This window comes from Onychostoma macrolepis, chromosome 20 (assembly GCF_012432095.1).
Source record: "Onychostoma macrolepis isolate SWU-2019 chromosome 20, ASM1243209v1, whole genome shotgun sequence".
NCBI lineage: Eukaryota > Metazoa > Chordata > Actinopteri > Cypriniformes > Cyprinidae > Onychostoma > Onychostoma macrolepis.
The window spans coordinates 11,691,031-11,716,232 of NC_081174.1; the positions used below are offsets into that span (position 1 = coordinate 11,691,031).

Below are 25,202 nucleotides of genomic sequence, written 5' to 3' on the forward strand. Positions count from 1 at the left end.
GTTGTATTCATTTTTTGTATATATTTTAAGTTATCATATACATGTCCTAAAACTGCTGTTTCATATCCTCTCATGCTGTATGTGTGTGTCCACTCAGAGAATTACACATCGAGGGCGAGATTTTGTCAGTGGCGTAGTTTGTGACAAAAGTTGAGCCACACTCACACCTCACAAAAATGCTTAATTAAGCCTGCTTTCGAGGCTTTTTGTTGGTTCTTTCCATCTGCGTGTCTCTGAGGTGTAGATGAGCCATGGCTTCTCTTAGGTTGTCTGAGTGGATGTCTTCTTAACACTAGTATGGTCTCCTCCCATTGATGGTGTCCCCGACGTGATCTCCAGTGCCCAGTCTGTTGTTTACAGTCTCTTAAACCATCAGACTTACAGTTGGACTCTAGTCAGACCTGTTTACTGTGGTTACGGGTCACAAAAAACCATTTGACCAACTCCGACAAGGAATCGAAGAATACTGTCATATAATATACTGTATATGAATGGAGGTTACTGGTGCCAAAGTCCGCTTTTCCTTGTCCTTGTCCCTTTCGCTCTCCTCATCTTTCAGCATTGGATAGTGAAATGTAGCTCTAGGACATCAGCTCAATCTAAACTTTTCGATCCAGTCACTTTGAGTGTTTTTCGACATGCGTTGTGTGTATGTGGTGTCACATTCATGTGCAGTCCAGTGTGAGAGGATTGCTGTAGAATGACATTAAACACGGCTGAAAAACCCTTCGCCTCGCTTTTCCACCGCACAGGGCCAACACATTTACATAAGCAAAGTTGGCGTCAAATGTGCTATTGGTTTATGCCCTGTGTTCGTGTTGAAGCAGCCAGTGAGATATAACCACTTAATAGGTGTTGTTTAATGTACAAAATAGGCATTTTAGACTGGGTTTTGGCTTTTGAAGAGGGAAGTGTGGCTTATGAGCACTAGTTTCCAGAATGCTCAAATAAACGAGTATCATTCCACCTTCACAGTGCACCGTTTTTGTTTTGCAGGCACTTTAACAGAGTAATGATTAGTCTTATGCTGGAATAGCAAAGTCAGATAGGCCTGTTACAATTGAAGCATTAGCTTTTGCACCACAGCGAAATGGTTTTATTTGGATACACTAATTGGGACTGAAAATTACACATTATTCTTAAAGTAAGGTGGGTTGCAATATGAATACTGAATGTTAAGTTTGTTTTTATTTTCTTTTGTGGTAGTGTAATGCCCTGTTCCCCTGATATTGAAGAGTGTTTTTTTTTTGTTTTTTTTTTGTTTAAATGTAAAACATACCGGTGAGACTACTCTGGTGTGTTTGGATCTGATGGTTAGTCAGTCGTAGCTTTTGAAGCTTTGTTCAGTGCTGTCTGCTAATTTAGACTCATCTCATCTCATTTTTCACCCCAAACCCACCCGTCTCATAGCTGCCCCATCCTGTTCAGCTGTCTGAAAAATATCCAGAAGAAATAATAGATAGAGAATTTTAAAAGATGATTTATTCACCATTACAGATCTGTAATGTGTAGAGTGTTACATATTTGCAGTATTCATATTTGTGCCTTGATTTTTTTTTTTTATTTAATTTTTTTTTTTAGTTTATTTAATTTGAATTATTTTCACATTGTTTGTTGAGATGTGCAGTGGGGTGTGTGTGGATGGTGTTTAAAAATAAAACTGGGTGCACATTTACATTTTCTTTTACTGAAAGTTTTTATTTCGATCTGGAGCTGTGTCTTTAGAACTGAAATGGCCGCTGGTCATTGAATGGAAACTGAAAAACTGATCTTCTCCTGTGTTTGCGTTTCTCCAATGTTGAGGGTCCACTTTAACTGTAACACCAGTATGAGAAACAGAATGTCTTTGAGATGTCAGCTGCTTTGACTGACATGTACAATCCTGGTTCCAGATTTCTTTTTTTTGTTTTTGTTGTTGTACCGGTCTCTTCACTGCGTTTCGCTCTGTAATGATCATTAAAAGACTTTATAGTTGAAAACTTATTCAGAGTCTGATCTCTTTCATTGGTTTGAGGGAAAGTGGGTTCAGTCAAGGTCCAAAATTAACACTTGCCAAGCTCCCAAATGCAAGTAAAAACTGGCTTTGGTGAATTAAGTTATTCAGTATTAAGAAACTCATAGTTTAAGCCAAATTGAATAAATGTCAGATTCTTGATGATGTGATTAGTGTGTTTGATTCAAATGTCTTATATACCGTACAGATTATTTGGTAACACTTAAATTAAAGCCTTTGTTTTTTCATGCATTATAAAAGTATTCATAATGTAGGTTGTAATGCATTATATCATTTCATAAATAATGTAATGTTTAAAGATTTGTTTGTCATGTGTTTAAATCCATTATACTTTCCAAATGTGTAACAATAAATAGATGAGTGTATTTGTATTATGGACACTATTATAATGCATTTATTTATGAGATCATACAATGCATATTATGGTGCATCACAAGGCATAATTAATGCATTTAATACTACTATTATAATGCACGGTAAAGGCTGTAAGTAAAGTTGTACCAATGATTTTAGAACACAAGGAAACTGCATTTATTAGAAAACAATGCAAAAATGTAATGGCTAGTGAGTAATATAAGATTCACAATATTAGTGTTTTTAATGTATTTTGAACACATATATGCAGCTTTGGTGAGCATAAGATAAAAATCGTAATGCTTCCAAACTTTTGAAAGGAAATTGTGAATTTTATCAATCAAACTGGCATTGCAAGGTGTGGCAAATAATTAATCTTGGACCCTGGATGTAAAGTAATTTCTCTGTGTATAGGTTGTTGTGTGCTGTCACTCGTGTGCTTTGACGACTACAGCTGTTGTGGTGTACGAGAAGGGGCTCAGAAGAAGAGCCAGAGTATAATGACGATGCCCCTCTGCATGAGCCTCAAACACCACCTGCAAAAAACACCAAAGAACCACTGAGAAACACAAAGCTTATCTGGAAGATAAGTGTCTTTACAGACATGTGTATTGGTATGTGCTCGGTATGTTTGTGCATGTATGCATGTGTTGTCCTTGAATGCTCTGTCCTCTTATCTAAAACTGTCCATTACTGTGTGTCTATAGAAAACAAGATATAGGATTTTAAATATTTACCTCCCCACAGTTAATACAGCTCTTGGTTCACATCCAAGACAACCATTCAGGTTATTAATATACACATATTTGCTGCAAAAACAGCCTCATGCAAATCTAGTAGGTTGGTGTTTTATATAATAATAAGTAGCCCCAATAATAAGGGGGCTATGTGCATTCTTGTGACCTAAGTGCCTTGATAACGACAGTAACCCATCACTTAGCAACCATTAAATGCTCATGAATATAGAAGTGCCATCAAAGCATTACTTACATCGGCCACCTGGTGAAAAGGTGCACGACCCTCCGCCTTCCAGTAGGCTTTAGTGTTAAACTCCACCCGATACACGCCAGGAGTGAACTCCTCGTCCGTGATCAAGCTGTGCACCTCTCCAGTCATGTCCACTTTCCTGTGTGAGAGGTAGAGCTCATTAATGATAATGACAGTGACAGGACAGAAGAACCATGACGATGAGTCTATTTTTCTATACTGGAACTAAATCAGTGTTATTTTAGTATAATTAATATACTATAGTTTTTATTCATATTTTTAAAATTAATTTTGTTTATATATTTTCTGTTCTCAAATAAATTTTAAAGTTTTTTAGTTCTTAGTAATTTTTACAATATTTATTCATTTTTATTTATTAGTTTTAGTGTCTGTAATTCTTTAATTCTTATATATATATATATATATATATATATATTAGTGCTGTCAATCGATTAAAGAAATAAACTAATTAATCGCACGTTTTTCTGAAATTAATCACGATTAATCCCACCTAACATTAACATTTTTACATATACTTTTATATTGCAATAATTTCACATTCAATCTTCAAATGAATGTACAAACAACATAAAGACAGTATATTTTTTTATATTTGTTTAATGGCATCTTTTTTTAATGACTGAAGGACAGTATCACTGACACCAATACTACTGATTTCTCTATAAAACTGCTCTTAGGACTGTAGACTATATACTATAGCTATATATAGACTATGATCTATAGCCATTCAACATTACAGTATAATTGAGAGCTATCAATTTTAACATTTATTAGACTTTAAAAAAATAACTTCTAATTTAAGTGAACTTAAAACAATCTTCACATAAACCCATTATAATAAATGTCATATTTACCTGTGTCCTTCAGCAGAAATATACAGAAATTGAAATTGAAGTTATCAAACACTAAATTCTAAATTAAATACAGATGAATCCTTAAAGCTATATAAAAGTTATTGATTTCCTCTTTTTTCTTTTGTCCTGTAAGGAACAGACATCACAGCAGCTGGTTATTAGGTTGTTTTGGGTGCTATTTCATCAAGAGCTGTCTCTTGATCTGACACACATCATATTTTCTCTCAACTCTCTTCACCTTTTCTGACCCACTTCAGGTCTTAAAGTCTCTATTAATGAGCTGACGAGTTCAATCGGGTGTGTTAGATGAGGGAGACAGTGCTAGGCTGCTCCAGGACACTTTTGAAAACCATTTTAGAGACATTTTCATAAATGTGACTCATATAAAATATATTACATGCATGCACAGTTTTAAGGCAGCTTTAATCGCCTTTTTGGTAACTTCATGACTTAACTGACCGCGACATTGCATGCACGTAGTTTATTTCCCGCTTTGATATGAAGGAATACAGGCTATGGCCAGCGCCTTTGTGCGTGCAATGGAAGAGCGCGAGCCCAGTACCGTTTCCGCTCTCGTTTGACTCGCGCCTGACGCTGAAGTGAAGTGGAGCGCGAGTCTGTAACGTCTCCCGTTTGATGTGGTCGTAAAGACGTTCTGCGACTGAACAAAAGCACTTCTTGTCAAGAGAAAAAGTGACAGAAGCAGCAGTTTTGAGTGGGGTGGCCAACCGTAGCCCCGCCCCTGCGTTAATTGCGTTAAATATTTTTAACGCTTTAAACTGAAAAAAATTAATCGCCTACGTTAACGCGCTAATTTTGACACCACTAATATATATATATATATATATATATGTGTGTGTGTGTGTGACCCTGGACCACAAAACCAGTCTTAAGTCGCTGGGGTATATTTGTAGCAATAGCCAAAAATACATTGTATGGGTCAAAATTATCAATTTTTCTTTTATGCCAAAAATCATTAGGATATTAAGTAAAGATCATGTTCCATGAAGATATTTTGTACATTTCTTACCGTAAATGTATAAAAACTTCATTTCTGATTAGTAATATGCATTTCTAAGAACTTAATTTGGACAACTTTAAAGGCGATTTTCTCAATATTTTGAGTTTTTTGCACCCTCAGATTCCAGATTTTCAAATAGTTGTATCTCGGCCAAATATTGTCCAATAACGACAACAAACCATACATCAATGGAAAGATTATTCATTCAGCTTTCAGATGATGTATAAATCTCAATTTCGAAAAATTTACGCTTAAGAGTGGTTTTGTGGTCCAGGGCCACATATAAACAAAAATGGGTAATTTATTATTACTATTATTTATTTCACTTTATTATTTATTTATTTGTTAAATTATTATTATTATTTATTTTTATTTTTTTTGCAGTTTTTATGGTTTTAGATTTTAGATAACAATACTAACTGCACTATACTATGGACAGAGACCATTATCTCCTTTTAACAGTTCAGTATATATTGTCATTGAAGCATCAGGTTAATATTTGACATCATTGACGTAAAATACTTATCCATACAAATTATTAACATGATTTGATTCTTCATAACATTTATTAGAAAATCCTTCATGAACTGTTTTTAACATTATTGTCCCAAAGACCCTGGGTAACATGAATAAATAAATTAAAATGTCATTACCGAGGTCAAATTGAGCCCAAACAGAATGAACATTAATACAGAATTACTATGGATCGTCCACTGGGTTCTAATTAGGTCAGATGAAAAACCCGAAATGTAATGAATGTTATTAATATCATTATTTATTGCATCAAAAGTCTTTATAGAGCTTGAAGGCTTATGCGATCTTACCCACTGGCAATCTTTTCCCATGTCCCACCTTGATCTTGGCGATAGACATCCAGAGCTATATTTCCAGCGGGAGTCCCTTTCACAGCATCCAAGATCTTTACTGTCAGAGGGCAGAGAACATCTGCACCACCATGAAGAGCCTGGAACACAGTCAATGTGCATAGAAATACTCCTAAGTTTTGTTCAGTCCAAACATGGTGCTTAGTCTTTCTGTATCTCATTTAGGTCTGATAATAGAACCTTGTGCTTGAGATGATCTTATCTTTAGATGAATGGCTTTGTTGTTTTCCTTATTAGTAAGTTTCTTTTGGATAAAAGCATCTGCTAAAGTTAAATAATGGAATCAGCTGTATCAGCTCTGAGCCGTTTGTTAGGTCAGTGACCGCTTGGACGTACAGCTGTGTATATGTGTGTCTTCCCAGTACAGAGTTTACTGCAGCACTTTGTAATATGGCAGAACGCAGATAACATTGCGACCCATATGTTAGCCTGTCCAACAACTTAAAGTACCTTGTCTCACCCAGAAGGGGCCAATTTAGGATACATTTTGTCTTTCATATACATTTCATAGATTTTGTGTCACTGCCAAGTTAAATATAACTAAAAGGTGCTGTAAGAGATTTCAGCTGGTCCCTCTCTCCAAAATTCACTCCTCCAAAGACCTGAACAAGCAAAATCAAACAGAAAGCAATTCTGATTGGCTAATTTTCGTATTCTTAAGAACCTACCTTTTTACAGCCTTTTTTTCTGACAGGAAGACAGGTGTGATCTGTCAGATAATTCACGTTTTTGTGATTCTCAGAGGTGGAAGTTGTCATAGTTTGGTCAACTTTTATAGTGGTGAATAGATACTACAACATATATATTTTTGTGTTCCCATTTGCTTGAGTAGCAAAACTAAAAAATACATGATAGCATTTCTATACCAAAGAGGGAAGAAAAATAGCTATATGAAAAGTGGATATTTATGAGAGATTTTATTATGAATAAATAATAAATTCCATTTACACAGTCAGAACTCTCTATAAGAAATTATTCATGACATACAGAGCAATCATACAATTGCACTTGCTCTTAGCCTCGAATAGGTCACTTTAACGAAAATGAATGTCAAATTTATTGCTTTTGAAAATATGCTCCTCTTATATAGCTCTATTCTATACAACAAGCAGTTGAACTTACCACTGGTGCAGATTTACAGCAGGCAAAGAGAGATGCAAGAAGCACACAAATAACTGCTTTAGCCATGTTAGAGCACAACTTCATGAGTTAAAAACCCAAAATGCCCTTTATACAGCTGCCGACCCTGTCATCAGGTGACTCAAGGGGGTATCTGCGGTGCCCTGTTGACACAGTAAATAAACAGGGGAATCAGTAACTTCATACAATTTGGTCTATCCAGTGGAAACAATCAATGGCATTTGCCCGTATCTATTAAACAACACTCCTGTCCTTGGAATTTGTGCATTTCATGATTGTTAATCCCCAAAGCTCCTCCACTCTGTGAGAGTCTGATTCATTGCTTGTTTACTTTCTGAGGAACTTAGTTCAAGCTCACTGGTGAAATGTTTCTGGGCAGCACAAATTTGAGGGTCTGAGCTATTATTGACAGTTCAAAGAAAAGTGTACAGTTATCCCTTGAGAGGCGGGTACATGCTTGTTTTTCACATATTTTCATGTGCTAGCTGTATTGCTAAAGGCATTAAATCCCTAAGTGGAGAACAGCAGAATTCTTTTTCTTGCGAATAGATTCTTATCAAATTCATAACAGGCCCATGGTTGGGTCATACAGAAGTCATTCAGTCTCATTTTGTTTCATTCTTTTAAACAAAACTTACATTATTTAGGCACAGTAACATGGGAAGGAAAAGGAAAAATAAATAAAACAGGCACGTTGTATCTGTGAAATGCTGGCTCGGTAGTGTCATGCACAGAAGACTTGAGTTCACTGTTGAAATTTGGATAATGCATGACTTTTGCCAGTGTTGGGAAAACTACTTTGAAACTGTAGATATAAGCTTGCTACAAGCTAATATAATAATTCAAAGTAAAACTAGTCAAATTACTGTTTTGAAAAAGTTCAACAAAAACCTACAAGCAAAAAGTAGGTAACACTGATTTCCTCAAAGGGATTGTTCTCCTAAAAATTCTGTGTAATTCTGTGTGAATGTATGTAACCAAACATCTGATGGTACCCATTGACGTCCATAGTATTTATTCATTTGTTTTTTACTGAGGAAGTTATTGGGGACCATCAGCTGTTTGGTTACACAAATGCTTCGAAATATCTTCTTTTTGTGTTCAGAAGAGGAAAGAAATTCACACAGGTTTGGAAAAACATGTTTTTATTTTTGGGTGAAAAAAAAAAGACTATCCAATGATGTCATTTGTAATTTAATCAGAGCTATACCCTGTTTTTTGTTGGGCTTTGAATTAATTTATTCAGCTGAATTAATGAATTCAGTTAGGTTGACAACTTGAATTCGTTAAATATTAATTTCAATAAAATGTATAATTCACTTCATATGAAGCAATTCACTATAATGAATCATGACATCCACCATGAAAAGACCAATGGGACGAATCGATTCACTAGAATGAACCGGACGTTACAATGCAATACGCGTGAGAGGTTGAACAGATTCATTTTAATGAATCGGACTTTCTAACGCTACACATGATGGAGGACGATTCACAGACTTTGCAATGCTACATATGAGAGAGAAGGCCATTTGCACAAATAAAAAAGGAATTTCTAACACTACACATGAGAGAGAAAATGGCTCAGGACGAATCGATTCACTAGAATGAGATGGAGAGACAAAAGGTGAGTGTACCCAACGCGGCCTAACTTCTAAGATGCATAGCCTATATTAATAGTCTTATGAGAATATGGCAACTTACTACAAGACCATGATGCTTGTTTACAGGCTCAGTCATTTCTGATAAGCAGTCAGAGCTGATAAGTTTCAACATGACTAAAGGAAAAAAGCTCTTTGATTCTCATCATCCATTTTGAATTGGGCAAAGCGTGGGAATTGGACAGCTGGTAATAGTTTTAAATCACAGAAGTGACAAAGTCTTGAGTTTGCTGAAAAGGTTCAGTTGAGTTGTCATTCTCATTCTTCTGCTCATACCCTGTGGCGTGAGTCGTTGAAAGCTAGTTGCAAATTTATGACTGCATTAGAAAACTGCTGGTAAGGCAGGTTTCAGCAAGTAGCGTGAAAGGAGAAAATATGATATTTTTTTTTAAACTGCTCCTCAGGGTAAACAAGAAAACTGTCAAGCTGATAGCACGACTCACAAAAGTAACAAATGAAAAACAAGACTCTGCAGAAATGGAGTGTTAAAGGACTTTATTATTACTGTAAAAAAATCCCCATTATTAAAGATTTACATTAAGGTTGAATAAATCCCTACTGGATAATCACCAAAATTATCAGTATGTAATTAAACAAGAAAACAGATTAGTCAGTTTAAATACATTTTGGAAAAAGGAAACTGAAAAAAGAAATGGATTCATTTTTGACAAACATTATATAGCAATTTTTTTTCTTTAATTTTACAATACGTTTTAGCCTTGTTATTCTATTGATAATTAAAAATAGAGAAATAGCAAGAAAGGGTCATGAGAACGGCAAGAGGGTGGGATCAAGTCAGATTTACACTCTCATATCCTGGGTGAGCACCTGGCGCACAAATATGCTTATTTTACAGTTTCATCCCACAGGCCATCTCCATCTGTAACACGTAGCTCACACACATAGTGTTCTTTACTGATCACTGTCCCTCAAACGATTCCTCCATCAGCTGTCAGAACATCTGGCCACATGTACGTCTGTCAATGTGAACGTAGATGAACCTTAAGGACAAATGGTCTAGATGGTGTCTGCATAGACACATACATCTCTCTGACTGAATGAACAGTGCAAGAGATAATCTTTTAGCAAGGACATTATCGACGAATAGTAACTTCAGCTGAAGAAAAAGCTGCTGGATTTTCAAGTTGTGCTTCACAAGCTTGTTCTTTACTTTTTCTTGACATTCTTTGAGAGAGAAGCAGCCTTTTGCTTCAGGGTTCAAGTCTATGATCTTATCTGTTCAGAAATGTAAAAAAAAAAGATTATTTGCTTTTGAGTCACTTTGTTCTTGTCACGCATTGATTTCTTTTGACTGACAGACACTGGCTGTGTCTCAAAGCCTAGTCAGCTGTCTAAGGGGGAGTTGTCTTTTAGGCAGATATTAACCAAAACGGAACTTCACGAGTGATTAATTTGATGTCTTTCATAGACAGCAACAGCCACTCTTGTAGAAATACACTGACCTTCTCATGTTCATTTTGATGCTAGCATGTTCACAAGTACAACAAAAAAGCACAAAATATGTACTACATATAAAAAATATCAAAGAAATATTGGATGAAAATTTGAGGAATTATTCCATCAAATCAAATCAAAATCCTGAAAAAATATCACAGTCTCCACAAAAATATTAAGGAACTGCTTTCAACATAATAAGAAATGTTTCTTGAGCATAAAATCTATCTGTCTCTCCGTCCTATCTATCATTTTTTCCCCCTTCTCAAATGGGATTTAATTTTGTACCCTGGCTTTGGGACTTGTCTTCTTGAATCTTCTCATATCTATTTAGATGGTGCAGTGTTTTTTGCTTTAGGCTCCACTTCTTTAGTACCCAGTGGCTCAGGTGGTGTCGTCTTCTTCTTTTGTTTGCCCAGTGTTGGAACATCAGCAAGCAAGATTGGTGGTCTGCTGGTCGCACCTTGCAATGGGTTCTCCTGAAAGTGGGTCTGCATTAGCAGTACTCCACCAGGCGATCCGATGGGAGATGAGACAGGGCTAAATCCCAGCACAGTCTCCTGTTCCTGTCTTTCCGTTTGCAGCTGTATCGGCTGATTAGCAGCTACAGGGGCTCCGTTAATCACATACATTGCTTGTTGTCCTCGGCTCAGAGTCGCCTGTGAAATGTTTCCGCCTTGGAGTATCAAACCTTCCGTCCCAGGGTTTCCATTTATTACATACAAACCCTGAGTGGGACTCTCAACAAAAACTGTGTTTGGTATTTGCTGCTCCACCAGGTAGAATAGAGGCTGCTGTTGCACAAAAAGCATCTCGCTTGCTTTGGCACTTGGAAGCGTGGCTGATTTATTAACCGTCTCAACTTTGGTAACAGAGCTTTGTTGTACTTCTTGTGGAGGTGGGACGGTTTTGGTAACCTGGACAGTGCTAGTACTGATGGACTTCTCGGTTTTGAAGCTGGTTTCAACCGATTTGACTACTTGCTCAGTTTTGGGAGGGGGTACAGGAGGCTTTGGAGGATGGCATAGTTCCGCTAATGTAAGGAACTTTGACCCTAGGTTGTTGAGGAACTCCAGGTCATCGTCAGACTCAAGGAGGCTGCAACGACCAACAGAGCCAGCCGGGCTGCCTCGACCCTCATACCCATACAACAGAAGACCATCTGTCAGAAGAGGGTTCGCTGCAAGACAGCTTGCTTTCTGCAATAAAGAATCAAATGAAAATTCTGTCGTCATTTAATCAGCCTCATGTCATTCTAAACCTGTATTTTATTGAACACAAAATATGAATTATTGAAGAATATCTTGCATTCTCAAGAAGAAAAGGAACAAAAGCTGTCACTGAGGAGATATATTTTCATCTTTGTACTCTTTTTACCCCTAAAAGATGCATATTACTACTATGAAAGCACATATGGTACATAAAGAGTGATATGTCGATAAAAAACATATTGCGAATTCACGGTGTTTCACAATGTTATGTGACTAAAACCTAATTTTTTCCTCTCGCCACAAGTCATGGTGAAAGATGTTGGTAGGTTTACGTGTATTGCAGCCACCGCACAAGCCATTATTTTTAATCTAAGGAGGCGCATGCATGTATCTTTAGTGAAGTAGCACGGGGAGCCGCTTCTGAAATGTGCTGTGGCACAGCTGGTATAAACACAAACACTGATTAGTGGTCATGTTGGAGCTGTAATGCACCATGTACGTGTGCAATGTAAATAATGGGTTTTCCAAAGAATGTATGGCAAGGAAAGACCTTTATACTTGAGAACAACCACGTATGAGATGTTTCTTAGAGGTTAGAGCACATTAAAGAATGATCATATGATATTTACGTAGGCCAGGTGACCTCCATTTCAGTTTTGCGATATATTCCTTTTCGAATTCCCTGAAAATCCACCTGATGCGAGCGTAAAAACTTTTTTGCGATATATGGGAGTTTTTGCCCAAATTTACGTGTTTGTATTAGGGGTATTTTCAATTCCCAATTTCAATTTGCGCTATTTGAAGGGTAATGGAAACGTGGCTATTTAAAGATAATCTTCCAGGCCAATGAGAGGCCCACAAAGATCATTGATTCAGTGAGGTAAAATCGAGAACCATTTGTTAATATATCATTCAGATTTGGTAAACTGAATCAGCTGATTCATTGAAAGGGGCTTGATCGATTTGTTAAAAAATTGCTATTTTCATTTAAGTGCCAAGAAGAACTTGGACAGATGTTCATCAAATAACAATCGGAAATTGTATTTGTTCCTCACACAAAAGTTATTGTATTACTTCAGAAGACTTGGAATATGGTGCATAAGTTGTATGGAATGCTTTTATGGTGTTGATTTGTCTTTTAGAGCTTGGCCAAGATCCCCTTTTGTGCTCCACTGAAGAAAAGTCATACAAAGTCTTTGTATGAACTTAAATATAAATAAGTTCCTCCGAAAATATGATTAATCTCATACCTGAGAGAAATATTCATTGAGAAAGGCATCTCCCACTGCCATATCCTCATAAATGTCTTGTTTTTCAAACATGAGTGATGTAGAGTAGAGAGCACTGTTGCGCTGGTTGGCTGTTGAAAAGGTGTTTCGCCGGGACCAAAACCTTTTGCTGTCAGTTTCTGTAAACCCTTCGTTTATTTCCTGGTTGAATGTTCTGCTTTCATTAGTGACACTTGCTTGAACGGGCATTGAGGATACATTGTTGGATACATAGTTGGAAACTGTTCCATTCTGGAACAGTTGTTTTTGGTCTATTGCAGCAACAGGACTGCTGAGAAGAGGAACCTCCTACAGAATACAAAATCATGTTGTACATGTTGTAAAACCGAAGTGTGTTTCATGATATAAAACCAAGTTCTAATTTTAATTTTGCATCTGAATAAATTTTACCTTGTCCTCTCCTATGCCTTCAGTGTGATATGCAATGAGAGATTCTTTAGCATCAAAGGGCAAATCTGTGAATTCGCTCATGGTCCCACACTGGCAGAAGATCAGGAGGAAGGGTACCACTGAAAATGCAAGGAACAAAGAGTTTTACAAGCACTATAAGGATGTCAAGTTGTATGAATGTGTTGAACACATGAATAACTTACACAGGAGCAAAGCTGCACCACCGAGGAACAAGCCAATGGCTGGTGTTCCTATTTTGATTGGTAAGCCACGCTGTGCAGCCAGTTTCGGCCCACATGAGCCTTTTTTCTCACAGCTGCAAACTTCTACCTCAAACTTTTGGTTGTCTGGACAGGCCAGACCCTGAGCGTCCGAGACCTTCACTGTCAGCTTGTACATGCCTGGCCACAAAGCCTCCAGTGCATGAAAGCTTACAGTTGTTCCTACAAATAAGAGAGAATTGCACTCTAGTAATTCATGTACATTGCATTTGAGTGTTAGTTATGTGTTTTAAGTGAAAAAAAACGGTAACACTTTACAATACGGGTGCACAAATATGCATTAAATAATGCTTAACTAATGCACAGATAATCATGAGTTAATGTATAACTCATGATGAAATAAACCATTTATTAATGATTATAGCATCAGCAACTAATTAACATTCAATATGATTCAAAGATTAAGTAATCAATAAATTATTATCAGTTAAATGCGTCATAATATATTAACTACCTAATAACTTATTTTATTAACTAATGAAGTAAATTCATATTTTAATTACCACATTGGGTCGAAAGCCATGCCTTTAAACTTCCAGTTGTCTGCTTTAATTAATCATTAGCTAATGATTTGCATGGGTTAAGCATGAATTTATACATATTAGTGTCACCGTATTGTAAAGTGTTACCAAAAAACCCGCTTTGTTTTACCGTTTATAGGCACCATCTCCCATTTTCCCACACTTTCCTCTTCTATCAGAACAAATTGATAAGGTGCTCCATTTGGATCAGCATCCTCATCGAAAGCTGTGACATTAATCACTTTATTATTATCACAAGTTTGATGATGGGTGCTGGTCAGCTTGGGACAGTGATCATTTGAGTCCTCTACTTTTAATGCTATTGTCCCAGTCGCAGTCTTAGCTGGCACATCTAAAAATGTAAGAAAAATATTTCAATATTTTAAGGGAAAAATGTATATCTATACCTAAACTAAACATAAATAAATAAATATTTAAATGACAATATTTATATACTTATTAACATTTACATATTTACAGCATATTACTATCTAGTTTAGCTATTTACCATTCCTATTTACATGAATAATACCCATCCGGAAAAAATAATATTTATTGTATTTACAAAATTCCCCATTAAGGACTTGCAGTTAAAAATCTTTTGAAAGACTTTCGAAAGAAGTTTAAGTCGTTTCTTTCTGCTTTTTTGAACTAAATGTTTGGCATCCTGACAAATATTGGAGTTCATATTTAATTCATCTTAGTGGAAAAACAAACAAACAAACAAACAAACAAACACTTGGCACGGTCAGGAAACCTATAAAAAATGCTGATGCTTGCCTTGAGTCATGCAGATAATCTTTGCGAAGTAGGTTCCATTGACCAAAAACTTTGATTCTCGATCAGGTGCCTTTGTTAGTTTAATCTCAGCAGTTTCCTCATCAATGCTGAGCCAGTTATCGGGATCATGACCTTTAGCATACCTGGATGTTCAATTAATGATGAAAACAATGACATAAAAATAATTGATCAAAGATTATTAGGCCTCTATATAAACAAGAATAATGAAATCAATAAACTGCATCAATAATAGCAATGATGGAAATCAACAGTATCATTATTTACAAATAAAACCAATGAATATAATTCTCTCTCTCTCTATGCATGTATATACAAGCAATTTGATTAATAATCCAAGGTAACCATACATTACCTTGATCAAAGCTCACCTCACATTTTCAGCTGGTTCTCCAGTGTCACCATCCAAAGCAGCATACGTTCCCAGCACTATTGGGAAATCTTTATTATCTGGATCTTCTGACACTGGGAAGCCTTTCACAGAAGGTGAGAAGCTAGGACCATCGGGTTGGTTGTTTACACTGATCTTAACTGGGTAACCTTTCCCAGCTGGTTTTTTATCAGGCTCAGATCCAGGTTTGCCAGATGGTTTAGTACCAGGTTTTGTCCCAGGCTTGACACCAGGTGAGGGGCCGGGCTTGGCTCCAGGCTTACCATCAGGTTTAAGCCCAACATCACCACCTGCATCCACTCCAGCACCCAGATCCAATCCAGCATCCAGTCCAGCATCTAAACCCAATCCAGCATCCAGTCCAGCATCTACACCCAATCCAGCATCCAAATCCAGTCCTGCATCCAGTCCCGCGTCCAGTCCCGCGTCCAGTCCCGCATCCAGTCCTAGTCCCAAACCTAAGCCTACTCCTAACCCCGCTCCCACCCCGGCCCCTGCTCCTAGGCCTGCTCCAGGCCCTAAACCCTTGTCTAGATTAACGTCCAGCTCTAAAGCACTTCCATTTATGAAAGGAGCTACATTTGAAATAACCAAACTGAGGTCTAATTCTTTTACCTTTTCAAAATCAACAGGCTTCAGAGAGGCAGACAGGCATGGAAAAGGAAAAAAAGACAAAAATATATATATATAAAATTACATAATGTAGGTTATTTTAATTAGATATACCAAAGAAGTGTCTCTGAGTCGACGACACATGAAAAAATAAAAATCTTGTTTAATGTACATTTGACAAGTTCTTAAAAGAGCTTAATGTGGTTTTAAAAAAACTTTTATACCATTTACAAAAAAAGTTTCAATCTAATGACTTAGTGAAAATATAATGTGGTGTAACTATCAAGTAAAATTACTAACATTTTCTTACACCTTGATTACATATGAGAGTGTACATTTCAATCATTTTTTTTAGTTTTAAAAAGTTTTTAAATATATTTGCTCTATTTATATTTAGATACTTTCTCTGTGCCAAAGAACTATTAATTCATAAAAATAATCACATTTTTGGGAAGTTATGCTACATGACATTTTAAAATCATAATAGGCATGTTTAAATATAAATATTAATTCAGTCAGAACATTTTTATCATATATACATTTATTTAAGGAATAATAGATTATTCCAAACTACTAAAGGTTTTCTTGTCAAGAATTGCATCCCTAATGATTTTTTTTTTTTAAATTTTTTTCATGATATGAGGACATTTTTACCATACTGACATTTTGTATGAATTGCAATTTGTTTTTTGTTTTTAAATAAATTAATAGATAGGACAAATGTGTGTCATTGACCCCTCAACATAATGTATGAAATTGTTATTATAGTAAACTAAAATAATTAGCAGGTACCTTGACAAGTTTTAGAATTCCCTCATTCGTTTTAGGGTCCGTTTCAATAGAGAAGATATTGTCTTCATTTCCTTTATGGATATCAAACACTGCCAGCCAGTTGTCAGTGAATTCCAGATCCTTGTCCAGGGCTTTAATTCTCATGACAACCACATCAATCACACCTTCATCAACACTGCCCGAATACTAACAGAGAACAAAGACACCAACTGATAAACGTTACGTTACATTTACGTTAATCCTGCCATTCACAGCTTGCAGGCAAGTATATTTTAAGATCTTACCTCTTCTTTCTCAAGAGTGGGAACATTGTCATTAATATCCAAAATACGAATTTGCACTGTGCCTGTTCCTGTGTTGCCAGACGCAGCTCCGTTCATATCAACTCCCTGAACTATTAAAGTATATGTGTCGTGTCTCTATAAAAGACAGTTGGTTATAAATCTGGATTTAAATGATCATGTTGCGTTTTTCATAAACTTCTGAATGTCGTGCATTGCCATATCAGTTACCTCTCGATCCAGGGCTTTCTCCTTCACATAGACTATCCCAGTTGTTTTATCAATGGAGAACATATGCCCAGATTCGGCTGGGGTTTGTCTTAATATACTGTATGCTATTTTGGAATTAAGTGTGTCCGGTTCATCCGCATCGGTAGCTTTTATTTGCACGACAGGTGTTCCTGTTGTTTCACAAGCAGGATGACAGAAAAATATGACATTTTAATCAAATATATACTGTAGAATATGGGCTGTAAAATAAGGGTAAAAATTGTAAAGTCTTATTTGAGCAGTAACTAACTAGTAAATAGTGTTATATTTTTAATTTCTAAGCAATTAACCTGTAGAACAGAGAATTCTGCTTAAGGAATTTGGCAAACGGAAAAAAAAAAACAATTTGGTAATAAATGCAACCCACCAATCTTGCTGCTTTCCCTCACGGATCCCCTTTGTTGTTTGAATATCGGTGGGTTATCATTCTGATCCTCAACTTTAATTTTCAGCTCAATGTTTTCCTCTGCTATTGATCCGTTACGAAATTTCGCTATGCCAGTCAGCTACAGAAGAACAAAAATAATGTGTGTATCAAGGTCTCATAATTCAGTCATTATATAAACCATTTACTGTATGTGTCTATAATGAATTACCCAAGTGTGGAGCACAACTCACGTTATATAAGGATGTTTTCTCTCTGTCTAGCAGGCTGGTGACCCTAACATAGCCATTTTCAGGATTGATAACAAACAAGTTATAGGGTGCCTTGTCAGCGCCGTGACCTGTTAGTCCATATTCCACCATCTGCCAGTTAATATCTTTATCAGACCGGATCTAAAAAATAAAAAAAAGCAAGACAATATTGAGAATGCCTGTGAATATTGAAATATATTTAAATATGCGAAAGCAAAGGCACGGCTACATTATGCAAATATCAAGCGAAAAACATAGGCGGCAGCCAGTCGGTTCAGGTAGTGATGACTTGAGCATTTAAAAATATGCAGATTGTGGTGGAGTTTCTGTTGGAATTTTGTGCGAATCACATTTTTTTTTTGGACACTTTGCAGTTGCTGTATAGATGTTAAATATTGCAGTGGTCATAATTCAGCGGCTACGTATAAACCAAGCAGGTATATACTGATAAACACACAAATATGCATGTTGCATGTACCCCTGTTTGCTTGATCATAAATTCTGTCTCAATAGAGGACATATTTGTGTCGATAGCAGGTCATTATCCTGGTTTATGCCATGGTCTGTCTGAATACTCGATTCTGATTGGCTGGCAGGTGTTGATTAAATTCGTTGAACTGCACAGGTAGTTCCAGGTCAGTTTAATCACGTTCTATATTAATGCGCTTCCTATAAACATTGGTAACCATAGTAACATACAGTTACAGTTGAATAGTAGCCTACTACAGATGAAAATAACCGCCATTTTTATCGTTCCGGTCAAATATTGCAGCACAAATATTATTAACATCTTTAATATGTGAATGCTGGGAAATGACCATGGCATAAATGGGATAATCAACGGCTAGCTGTGCATTAAACGATTTGAATGCACTTTGCGGAGGCAACCACCTTCCGCTTCGCGTAGTGACCGCATCACCACCTCGGGTGTGCATTAGTTTTCTAATAATCCAATGACCGAAGTCAATTATTCCTTACATGTCTTGATGAGGACCTTCTTGTCTTTTCTGAGGTATGACAAAGTTCTAGGAATAAGAGGCTGTTTACTTTTTTTTTCTTAATATTTACCTTTAAAAAAACGTAATACACTTAAACATACATTTTAAAATACTATGTAGGTAAGCAATACTATATGCACTTTTAATTTAAGATATTTAAAATATAAATATACAAAATATAAAGATTGTAGAATAATACCAGGTTTAACTAAGATACATTTGAAAAACTCTTATCATCTTTTGTTTTGTCTCAGGTGTATGTGTATGTGTATGTAGGGCAGCTTATGAAACAGGTGAAAAGGTGAAGCTTTAAGAACCAGTAGATCCAGATCTCACGTTTTTCAGATGATAGCACAAACAAGAAAAGATTGACATTAGGACCACCCAATGCAAGCATAATTATGCAAAATATGTCTTTGGGGAAAAAAAGCTGTAAAATGCTTACCTTTGCCACAAAATCCTCTTTTGTGTAGTCAATATTCTCATAAAGTCTTGTTGGTGGAAGAATCCACTCTCGTTTCCTTCGATTAGATCTGCTGTTGGCTCTCGATGCCTAAAGAATAAGATTTTTTTCAGAATGTTAGACATTAAGTATATCCAGTGCATTGACATTACTTATTCACTAAATATACAGTATTCCTATTAACCATCTTTATTAAAAATTCATAATTTTTTAATAAAATTGTATTGCTATCAAAAGAAAGATAACACACTCTCGGGGAAAAAAAGGTACAAAGCTGTCACTGGGGCGGTAGACGAAAGTACTTGTTAGTACCTTCAACGGACATCTTAGAATTTTAAATGTGCATATTAGTACATAAAGTGTACGTATTAGTACCTTTTGAGTGGGTGACACCTTAGTGTGGAAAGAATATACATCTAAATGTTCTGTATATTAAATAGTATAGAATTCATGTGAAGATCTTTTAGATTTGTTCTTCCTACATTTTAATGACCTTTTCATCCCTAGTCACGGCAATTTTATCTACAGTGTCAACTGTTTATGGTTGGCAACTGTTGATGGCTGATGAAAATAGATTCAAATTCTATTTTTCAAGTGTGTAAATTCTAACAATAAGCAGTTTTTGTGTCCTTTTACATACACTGTAAAAAAAAATCTGTTAAATTTACGGAAAAATACCGGCAGCTGTGGTTGCCAGAATTTTACCGTGAAAAAGACGGTAGCAACATTTTAGGATTTACAGAACTGTTTAAATTTACAGTGAAAAACCGTATCTCATTAACTGATACAATGTTAATACACAAACCTTTCAGTTAAGACATTTTATTTGCAGAAACCGACTACGCTTAAATTATCCAACTGCCATTTGTTTATAAACTAATATTTATAATGTTTATGTAATGTGAGCATAAGAGTAGTGAGAACTACTTTGTTTAAATCCATGAAGAAAATCTTACTGATTTATGCAAAGTCACCAATTCAGCTCAAAACTCTTGCAAATAACAGCAACACACATACATGCGTGATTAAAACTAACAAAGAGATTATCTTTATATCAGTAGCTACACAGTTATTGCCTTTAAATAAAGCAACATGCAGCATAACATCAGTGTCTCTCTGTCCGTCCTTGACTTAAACACAGGCTCTACTCTCCAGCACAATGGTGACCCACAAAACACAACAGGAAGTTGACTGTTAGGTTTTACAGTATTTTGCTGTTTATTTTCTTGATTTTACGGTGAAATACCGGCAGCTGTGGTTGCCAGTAATCTACTGTTTTTTACAGTTTGTTCCGTAAATTAAATTTACGGTATATTTCTGTTAAAATGACGTTCCACAGAATGTTTTGTCATCTCACAAATTTAACCCCTTTAATCCCACAGCAAAATCCTCAGTTATAAAGAGCACTTCTATGTGTCCACACTACAGAGTGTTGAAGTAACACTGAAGCAGTGATGAATTAATGAGAGAATTAAGTGACTAATTAAATTAGGATTGAGTTTATTGATGAACACCTGCTGTTAACAAGTAGAATCATTGAAGGAACGAGAAACAAGAGCAGAGAAACAAAACTTACAGCTAAAGCCAAGATGAAATCAACTGAAATAAAACACATGAAATCTCTCAATATTTCAGAAGAGGGTGATTAAACAACTCCACAAACAGCATCTTATTACTAACCACTTTTACTTTATTTCTGTCATGTGTACAAAAGCTCTTATTGAGATTTTAGTTGTTGTACTTTCATTTGAAGTCACCATATTGGCGATCAGTGGGTGCTTTAGTTGGGCTCTTGACTCGTGACTCTTTAACATTGGTTTTGTTTGGTTGCTTTTAATTAGCTGTGTTTATTAAGCACAGTTTTTAAAGCAAAAGCGCCAAATTAATCTATCATCATCGGAGACTGATGTTTGTGATGTCAAAACCGTCATGATCTAGTTTAATTCACTGGTTATCCCATGTTAAGTCTCTTATTAAACATGTGATATGTTAATTGCACCATTAATTGCTACAGTAATCAAATGTTGTGAAACAGCTCTAACCAGAATATGCACAAATAAATGTATTGAACTACGGCAGAAATTAAACACACACAGACATCAACAATCAGCGTATGAATCTCAAAATTGGTGACAATCAAAAACGATATTAAAAATTTAAAAACGGTTCAACTCTGAACATCACAAAACAGTCTACTGAAAAGTAACAACAAAAACAACACCAAAATAAAAGCAAATAAAGAAAATATTAAGAACATTCAGCTGCATAATTTATTCATGCTGCAGTGCATTCTGGGAGTTTTGTACTGGCACCCAGCATGCTTTGCAGCATGAATTGTTTTATTATTAATAGTCACCATTGTTGAGGTTCATGTGCTGATTCCTGATGTCTGTGTGTTTCTGAATGATGCTGTAACTCTGAAGGTTTTGTGCATAAAAGGTTTTAAATTCTTTCATAATGGTTTGTCAGCTTAACTTGTGGAGTAATATTATTACCATAGCCAATATGAAATTAATTACAAATCACCCACATTGTTTGACACTAACTGAGATCAGCGATCCAGGTCATTAGAAGATGATCACCACTTTTAAGTTTTAACCAAAACTACAAACACTCTTGGCTTTTCTTGTCATAACTAATGTGTTTACAAACGCAGTCATAACAGCCAAAGAAAAACTAACCTCAAGGAGTCAAGGGTCAAGAGCATAACAAAAGCAACCACTGATCGCCAAAATGGTGAGATAAAACAAAACATTTGAAATAAAATATAAACCTCTGTTAATTCGTAGATATATGACAGAAATGAAGTCAAACTGGTTAGTAATAAGTGGAGCTGCTGTTTGTGGAGTTGTTTAATCATCCTCTGCTGTTTTATTTCAGTTGATTTCATTTAAGGCTGTGGCTGTATGTCAGTTGTAGTTTTGTTTCTTGTTCTTTCCTTCAGTGATTGTGTTTGTTAACAGCAGGTGTTCATCAGTGTCTGAATTCACTCATATGTTCTCAATCACTCTGTCTAGTGGACTATATAGTGAAGTAATGTAGGACTAGTGAATGAGGGTGTAGGAGTGGTTTCAGACACAGTCTATGAGTGTCGACTCTGAGGCTACTTTCTCGAAAACAAAGGTTAGATCTATTACAGTTATTCACTGTATATAGTAAGGAAACTTACTCTTAATCATTTAACAGGTTATTACTGTGGTATTTTACAGTTTTTTACTGTTAAAATCACAATCATTTTTTACAGTGTACTTTCTCTCTATGCTTGTAAATGCTTTTAGGAATTATCTATGGCCAGAGGTGGGTAGTAACGAGTTACATTTACTTCGTTACATTTACTTGAGTAAATTTTTTGGGTAACTAATACTTTTAGAGTATATTTAAAAATGGGTACTTTTACTCTTACTCAAGTACATTTTTAGTGAAAAAACGGTACTTTTACTTCGTTACTGTGGGCGACGCACCTCTCGTTACTTTATCTTAATGCAATAAGTTAAAAATCCTTCAATTTATTCCAAACGCGCCGTCTACTTTTTTTCTGGGCACTGAGCGATGCCCGTTCGCGAATGATTCATTCTTTGAGTCAATTCTGTTCGAAGGCTTGATCAGACCAGTTGGCAAACCAGTGAATCGGTTCGCGAATCAGTTTGAATGATTCGTTCAGTTCCCTGCCGCACGCGCTGAGTCGTCTGAAGCGGTTGTAACAGCAAGAGCGTTGAAGACGTCGTGGGATCAACAGTCAGTTGAAAGTACAGTACACGATACCACTATGCCATTACAGTTTGTTGTACATGTACCTTACACATTAAATACAATGTATAATTTATTCATTAAATAAGCTGTCACGGAGTATGAAATGAACACCCGCCAAACCCGCGTTAGTTCCAGGAGGAATGCCTTTGCCTAGACACAATTAATATTGATATTTTCACAGTATTTACGCTTGCAGAAATAAAGGCTACATTTGTTTACATTTTGCAGAACAGACGGAAGAAGTGCATTTGTTTCGTTACGTTCAGATGTTCTGTAGCGGTCATGTGAGGAGTTTTCACTCTTCTCCGCGTCAGAGGTTATATAATACTTAATTTAATTTATTTCAGTGATACAAATCAGAATTTTTATCAGCTGTTACTCCAGTTTTCAGAGTCGTATGATCCTTCAGAAATCATTAAAATATATTGATTTATTACCAGTGTTGTTGAAAGAAAAAAAAACAGAATATATGGTGGTTAGGTATGTTTTGAAGCTGGGATGCTGGTTTATGCTGGTCCTTTGCTGGTTTAAGATGGTCCTTAGCTGGGCATGTGCTGGTCTTAAGCTGGTCAGACCAGCATAAACTTAAATCAGCTCAAACCAGCATCCCATGCTTCAAAACATACCTTACCAGCATATGCTGTTTTTTCAACGGGAACAGTTTTGCTGCGTAATATTTTTGGAACCTGTGACATTTTGTTCAGGATTCTTTTATGAATAGAACGTTAAAAAGAACAGCATTGATAATAAATCAGGCTGATAAAAATTCTGATTTGCATCACTGAAATAAATTACATTTAAAAAACATTAAACGTATTTTGAACAGCAGTGTGTGCGTGTGTGTGTGTGTGTATGTATGTGACCCTGAACCACAAAACCAGTCATAAGTGTCAATTAAAAAATAAAATAATCAAAATACTGAGAAAATTGCCTTTAAAGTTGTCCAAATGAAGTTCTCAGCCATGCATATTACTAATCAAAATTAAATTTTAATATATTTACGGTAAGAAATGTACAAAATATCTTCATGGAACATGATCTTTACTTAATATCCTAATGATTTTTGGCATAAAAGAAAAATTTATAATTTTGACCCGTACAATGTATTTTTGGCTATTGTTACAAATATACCCCAGCGACTTAAGACTGGTTTTGTGGTCCAGGGTCACATATGTATATGTGTATATATATACACAGTATATGTATATATAAATTTTATCTAAATATCTATATATCTACATAAAAATAAGCTATATTTAGTATATGATCCAAAGTAACTAGTAACTAACTACTTGAGTAGTTTTTTTATCCGATACTTTTTTACTCTTACTCAAGTAACTATTCAGACTATTACTTTTACTTTTACTTGAGTAAATATTTCTTCAAGTACTTTTACTTTTACTTGAGTACAGTTTTTGGGTACTCTACCCACCTCTGTCTATGGCCTACCATCATGGCACTCCAGAGATATACATAGAAATGAACAGAATTGAAAAAGTCAGTTAAAATTGATCTCCTTGCCTAAAAACAACAGGTAATGCAGCCCATTTACAAAACTTACGCATTTTATATATACATACTGTAAACCTTTCCTCTTTATTGTAAGCTGAACTAGTACACATTGTTCCAAGTATATGCTGAGGTGACAGTAATGCTGTCTGCTGTAAGAACCTGCTGCTGTAGCATAGAGTGCAGGTTTAAACTTGAGACTATGTTGCCCACAGGCGTTTTTCATATTAACAAATGCTATGCTTCTGTCTTCCAGTGGTAAAATAACAAAAGGCCACAACAATTAGTGACTATTATGATACTCATTTTACTATTCCATTGTATTGGCTTGCTTTATAATATGCAAGGATATAACAATGTGAACACAAAATAATCAGATCAAATCTATCCATTCAACACTCTCATATTCAAAAGCTTTAAAAGAAAATGAATTTGTTTCTGTTGAAGAAAACAAAATAGTTTTAGGAGTTAATTTGATCAGAAACAGCAATTGTGCATAGTATGCATAGTACTGTGTACCTGTAATTATTACATTTGCTTAAATATGTGTGAAAGAAACACAATTGAGCTGAATATTCAATTTATTTCATACCAAAACACCTGTTAGTTTGGTGTCACT

The 25,202-nt window shown here is 35.7% G+C and overlaps 2 protein-coding genes across 2 annotated transcripts; both read right to left on the reverse strand.

The window, feature by feature from the left end:
• Nucleotides 1-1,677: 1,677 nt before the first annotated feature.
• On the reverse strand, nt 1,678-7,400 carry ttr (transthyretin (prealbumin, amyloidosis type I)). Its single transcript, XM_058755828.1, has 4 exons — nt 7,258-7,400; nt 6,076-6,215; nt 3,359-3,494; nt 1,678-2,904 (listed from the first exon to the last, which is right to left on the reverse strand). The coding sequence occupies exons 1-4, from the start codon at nt 7,339-7,341 to the stop codon at nt 2,797-2,799; spliced, it is 468 nt and encodes a 155-aa protein (XP_058611811.1). The 5' UTR covers nt 7,342-7,400; the 3' UTR covers nt 1,678-2,796.
• A 2,176-nt stretch (nt 7,401-9,576) lies between these two features.
• On the reverse strand, nt 9,577-21,255 carry si:ch73-74h11.1 (desmoglein-2-like protein). Its single transcript, XM_058754951.1, has 14 exons — nt 21,250-21,255; nt 19,307-19,414; nt 17,846-18,004; nt 17,595-17,733; nt 17,189-17,358; nt 16,961-17,095; nt 16,677-16,862; nt 15,253-15,905; nt 14,864-15,006; nt 14,214-14,435; nt 13,485-13,724; nt 13,282-13,400; nt 12,853-13,179; nt 9,577-11,590 (listed from the first exon to the last, which is right to left on the reverse strand). Exons 1-14 carry the CDS (start codon nt 21,253-21,255, stop codon nt 10,718-10,720), a joined length of 3,480 nt encoding a protein of 1,159 aa, XP_058610934.1. The 3' UTR covers nt 9,577-10,717.
• Nucleotides 21,256-25,202: the final 3,947 nt, after the last annotated feature.

What these genes read in the sequence shown, in the direction of transcription:
- si:ch73-74h11.1 (XM_058754951.1), bottom strand. An exon ending in GAACCAGCTGAAAATGTGAG is followed by an intron (nt 15,007 to 15,252) that starts GTGAGCTTTGAT and finishes TTGAACATCCAG; the next exon opens with GTATGCTAAAGGTCATGATC. An exon ending in TGGTGCAGCTTTGCTCCTGT is followed by an intron (nt 13,401 to 13,484) that starts GTAAGTTATTCA and finishes TTGCATTTTCAG; the next exon opens with TGGTACCCTTCCTCCTGATC.
- ttr (XM_058755828.1), bottom strand. Translation starts at nt 7,341, where the DNA reads ATGAAGTTGTGCTCTAACATGGCTAAAGCAGTTATTTGTGTGCTTCTT. An exon ending in TGGGAAAAGATTGCCAGTGG is followed by an intron (nt 3,495 to 6,075) that starts GTAAGATCGCAT and finishes CCTCTCACACAG; the next exon opens with GAAAGTGGACATGACTGGAG. An exon ending in CTTTTCACCAGGTGGCCGAT is followed by an intron (nt 2,905 to 3,358) that starts GTAAGTAATGCT and finishes TGTTTTTTGCAG; the next exon opens with GTGGTGTTTGAGGCTCATGC.